General features: G+C 52.0%; 1 protein-coding gene across 1 annotated transcript in view; it reads right to left on the bottom strand.

The window, feature by feature from the left end:
• NFXL1 (nuclear transcription factor, X-box binding like 1) overlaps nt 1-2330 on the bottom strand; it is a 61731-nt gene extending 59401 nt beyond the window's left edge. Inside the window, 4 exon segments of the mRNA XM_074231583.1 lie at nt 543-549; nt 1791-1924; nt 1926-2029; nt 2147-2330. Of these exon segments, the coding sequence (XP_074087684.1) occupies nt 543-549; nt 1791-1924; nt 1926-2027 (243 nt within the window). The 5' untranslated portion in view covers nt 2028-2029; nt 2147-2330.
• Between the last annotated feature and the right edge of the window lie 2806 nt (nt 2331-5136).

Raw genomic sequence — 5136 nt, 5'->3', positions numbered from 1 at the left:
CAGTCATGTCCAACTGTTCCTGACCCGATCTGTAATTTTCTTGACAAGGATACTGAATGATTTGTCATTTCCTTTTCTGGCTCATTTTACAGATCAGGAAACTGAGGCAGAGTGACGTGACTTGCCCAGAGAGTCACAGTGCTGCTATTAAAGTGACTGAGACCAAATTTGAACTCAGGAAAATGAGTCTTCCTGATTCCAAGTTTGATATTTTTAGTTGTTTACTCCTTAAAAGTCTATTTTTCTTGTATCTATATTTCTAGGATCTTGAGTTTAAGTCTCAGCTAAAGACTGGACAAATTCAATACTACTGTTTCATCAACTATTAAACTGAAGTCCTTCAATTTTTTTGGGGGGGCGGTTGCAAGGCAATGGGATGAAGTGACTTGCCCAAGGCCACACAGCTCTGTAATTATTAAGTGTCTGAGGTCACATTTGAACTCAGGTACTCCTGACTGCAGGGCCGGTGCTCTATCCACTGCACCACCTAGCTGTCCCTCCAACATTCTTAAAAAGTATTTTGATAATGATTTCAATCTCACTGGTAACCTTTGTAATGTCATACATTTTATTTTAAGGCATTTACAGAGAGAGAAGAGAAGAGAGGAGGGGAGGGGAGAAAAGAAAACAGGAGAAGAGGAGAGAAGAGAAAATAAGAGAAGAGAAGAGGAGAGAAGAGAGGAGAAGAGGAGAGAAGACAGGAAAAGAGGAGAGGAGAGGAGAGAAGACAGGAGGAGGGGAGGGGAGGGGAGGGGAGGAGAGAGAAGAGAAGAGAAGAGAAGAGAAGAGAAGAGAAGAGAAGAGAAGAGAAGAGAAGAGAGAGAGAGAAGAGAGAGAGAGAAGAGAAGAGAGGAAGAGAGGAGAAGAGGAGAGAAAACAGGAGAAGAGGAGAGGAAAACAGGAGAAGAGGAGAGGAGAGGAGAGGAGAGGAGGAGAGGAGAGGAGAGGAGAGGAGAGGAGAGGAGAGGAGAGGAAGAGGAGAGAGAAGACAGGAGAAGAGGAGAGAAAAACAGGAGAAGAGAAGAGAGAGGGAGAGAGAAGAGAGGAGGGGAGAGGGGAGGGGGGGAGGGGGGAGGGGGGAGGGGGAGAGGGGAGGGGGGAGGGGGGAGGGGGGAGGGGAGGGGGGGAGGGGAGGGGGGGGGGAGGGGAGGGGGGAGGGGAGGAGAGAGGAGAGAAAGAGGAGAGGGGAGGGGAGGGGAGGGGGAGGGGGAGAGGGGAGAGGAGAGGGGGAGAGGAAGGGAGGGGAGAAGGGAGGGGGAGAGGGGAGGGGAGAGGGGAGGGGAGGGGAGGGGGAGGGGAAGGGAGGGGGGAGGGGAAGGGGGAGGGGAGGGAGAGGGGAGAGGGAAGAGGGGAGGGGGGAGGGGGAAGAGGGGAGGGGTGAGGGGAGAGGAGAGAAGAGAAGACAGGAGAAGAGGAGAGAAGAGGAGAGAAAACAGGAGAAGAGGAGAGACGAGAAAACAAGAGAAGAGGAGAGAAGAGAAGAGAAAGATGAAAGGAGAGAAGGAAAGAGAGGAGAGAGAAAAAGAGACAGGAGACCCAAAGGGGAAGGCGGGGGGGAGGGGGAGGAAAAAAGTGGAGAGAGAAAAGAAAATAAGGAAAAAGAAGAGGAAGGAGAAAAGGAGAGAGTGAGAGAAGAGAAAAAAGAGAGGGGAGATACAAAGGTGGGAGAAGAGGAGAGAGCCCTCTCCAGAGCCGCCGCCAAGCTCGGGCCCGGCCTGGGCAGGGCGCGGGGTCCGGGCCCCGGTTGCCACGCTCGGGGGTGCCAGCTCCCGGGACGCGCGGGGGCTCACCACTGGCCGCGGGGGCCTGTCGCGCCGCCGCCGCCGCCGCCGCCGGCCCAGGGATGCCTCCGGCCGGGGCCCCGCGCCCCGCGGCCCGGCCCGGCCCGGCTGCCCGCTCCCGGGGCTCCGCTGCCCCGCCCGCCCGCCGCCGCGGGGCTGGACTCCATTCCCCCAGGCCGCCGCCGTCGCCCGGCCCCTGGCGCGGCCTCTGCCTCCTCCGGCCACGGGGCGCCAAGCCGCTTCCATCCCTGCGGAGACAAGGAGACGCGAGGGGTGAGGGGCCGCGGCGGCGGGAGACGCCCCCACCCCCGCCCGGGGCCGGGGCCGCGGCCACGTCGCCCTCCGGGGCCGCGTCGGGAGGGTACCGGGCTCCGCGGATCGCGCGAGGGGCACGGACGGAGGAGCGGGGGATGCCTCGTGGCCGCGCCGAGAACGGCGCGCTGGAGGGACGGGAGGAGCGCGGCGGCACGGCCCCGCCGCCCAGGCCCGGCCAGCCGAGGCACCGGCTCCGAGCGGCCGCTCAGCCCGCGGCCGACGCACGCCTCGGGCACAGAGCTACGTCTCCCTCCCGCCACCGCCCGCCCCCGGACCCCGCCCCCCGGCCGACTACAACTCCCAGCGGGCATTGTGGCCGGGCGCGTGGCAACAGAAAGCGCCGCTTCCTCTTTCCTTGAGTGAACCGATACAGGCGAGGGTGCCACGCTCAGAACTACAAGTCCCAGCATGCCCCGCAAATCCCCGGCTTGGGATTGGCCCCTCAAAGCCACGCTTGCCGTCGGCGCTGACCGCGCCGGTTTAGCGGCGGGCCGGGGGTCGGGAGAGCGATGACCACGTGAGCCAAGTCATGGCGGGGGAAGCCTCGCCTCCGCTGCTGGAGAGGGGGCTGGAAAAAAGCGCGCTAGGGCTCCGGAAGCCGTCTGACTGACTGGATGATGAATGGACGGAAGCCTGCCCCCATGACGATGCTCCAGAACCGTGCTGCAGCTTCCCACCTGCCAGGCAGAGGGGCCGACGGCCTTCCCCCAGCGCCAAGAAAAGGACATTGTGGGCGGCGTCAGGAGGACCCGAGTTCAAGTTCGACCTCGGACACTGAATAATGACCTAGCCGCGTGGCCTTGGGCAAGCCACTTCACCCCATTGCCTTGCAAAAACTGAAGTAAAAAAAAAGAAAAGGACATGATGATTGTTTTCTCAACCCCGGGAAGCACTGAGTGGAAATTGCAAAGAAGCAAATTTTGGCATCTAATAAGCCATGATTTTCCGACAGAACTGTCCTGGAGCGGGGAAGTGCATCATTCTTTGGAACTCCAGAGCCTATCTCAAATTAATCTTCCCAAAGTGCAGGTTACTCCTCTATTCAATAAATTCCAATGGCTCCTTATCTTCCCCAGGATCCAGTATAAAATTTTCTGGCATTCAAAGATCTTCTCAGTCTTCTCATCTCCCCGCCCCCATCATTCTTTTTTTAAGTTTTTGCAAGGCAATGGGGTGAAGTGGCTTGCCCAAAGCCACACAGCTAGATAACCATGAAGTGTCTGAGGTCGAATTTGAACTCAGGGCCAGCTCTCTATCCACTGCGCCACCTAACCACCCCCCCTCCCCATCATTTTTACTCTTCTATACAGTAACACTGGCCTCTTTGCTATTTATCACACATGAGACACTCCATTTCCTGACTACTGTGAACCCTAAAACTGTAAACCTTAAGATATAAGGTTAAAATCAAATGACAGAAAATATGTTAGACATGAAGCTTTATTCTCTGGGATTTACAGTAAACCTAGAGGTGAGGACCCTGTGTCTAAGATGATCACCCAGAAAGCAGGGAGACAGGCATATTTATCCACAAAGTATGGGGAAATCCTTAACCTCCTTGGTGGTCTGAGGATGAAGGCTGTGCAATCTTCAATTGCCAAATGCTCCTCAGAGATTATCCACTAATACAATGCTAATTAATTGTTATCTCTTCCTGGACTTTAAGCATCTTGAGGGCAGGACAAGTCTTCTTCCAACATCCTGATCACTGGCTTTCTGAGTTTGTAAATAAGAAAGGGAGAGATGGTCATTGACTTCTTACCTACTATAAAGTGGAAGCTGAATACTGTTCTTTTTTTCTTTCTTTTTTTAAAAAAAATTTTATTTATTTTGAGTTTTACAATTTTCCCCCCATTCTTGCTTCCCTCCCCCCAACCCCCCATAGAAGGCATTCTGCTAGTTTTTACACTGGTTCCATATTACACATTGATCTCAGTTGAATGTGATGACATTTCTTCCTTAAGGAAGAAAAATAAAGTATGAGATAGCAAAATTACATAATAATGTAATGGGGTTTTTTTTTCTAATTTGATGGTAATAGTCTTTGGTCTTTGTTCAAAGTCCACAATTCCTTCTCTGGATACAGATGGCATTCTTCATTGTAGATAGCCCAAAATTGTCCCTGATTGTTGCACTGAAGGAATGAGCAAGTCCATCAAGGTTGAACATCACCCCCATGTTGCTGTTAGGGTGTACAATGTTTTTCTGGTTCTGCTCATCTCACTTAGCATCAGTTCATATAAATCTTTCCAGACTTCCCTGAATTCCCTTCCCTCCTGGTTTCTAATAACACAATAGTGTCCCATGACATACATATACCACAGTTTGTTAAGCCATTTCCCCAATTGAAGGACATTCACTTAATTTCCAATTATTTGCCACCACAAACAGGGCTGCTATGAATATTTTTGTACAAGTGATGTTTTTACCCTTTTTCATAATCTCTTCAGGGTATAAACCCAATACTATTCTTTAAAAAAAAACTTTAAGGCAATGGGGTTAAGTGACTTGCCCAAGGTCACACAGCTAGGCTAAGGTCATATTTGAACTCAGGTTCTCCTGACTCCATGACTGGTACTCTATCCACTGTACTACCTACCTGCCCCCAAATACTATTCTTAAAAAATAAGTCTTTGAGGGGTGGCTAGGTGGCACAGTAGATAGAGCACCAGCCCTGGAGTCAGGAATACCTGAGTTCAAATCTGGCCTCAGACACTTAATAATTGCCTAGCTGTGTGGCCTTGGGCAAGTCACTTAACTCCATTGCCTTGCAAAAAAAATTAAACTTTTTATCAGGAATATAGTTGTGGAAAAACTGTCCCCCATGCTTGGAATTCTCTTCCTCCTCCACCTTCTGGCTTATCTCCAGTTTATCCTGACTTTTGTATTCTTGTTTGTATACAGTTGTTTGCTTGTTGTCTTTTCCAGTAAACTGTGAGCTCCTTGAAAGCAGGGACTGGGGTATTGTGGATGACTTTTGCTTTTCTTTGTATACCCAGTGTTTCTTAGTGCCTAGCACATCAGGGAAGTTTAATAAATG

The sequence above is a fragment of the Macrotis lagotis genome, chromosome 3 (assembly GCF_037893015.1).
Source record: "Macrotis lagotis isolate mMagLag1 chromosome 3, bilby.v1.9.chrom.fasta, whole genome shotgun sequence".
In the NCBI taxonomy this organism is placed as follows: Eukaryota; Metazoa; Chordata; class Mammalia; order Peramelemorphia; family Peramelidae; genus Macrotis; species Macrotis lagotis.
The sequence above is the reverse complement of the archived record's forward strand: the minus strand, read 5'-3'. Positions and strand labels throughout refer to the sequence as shown.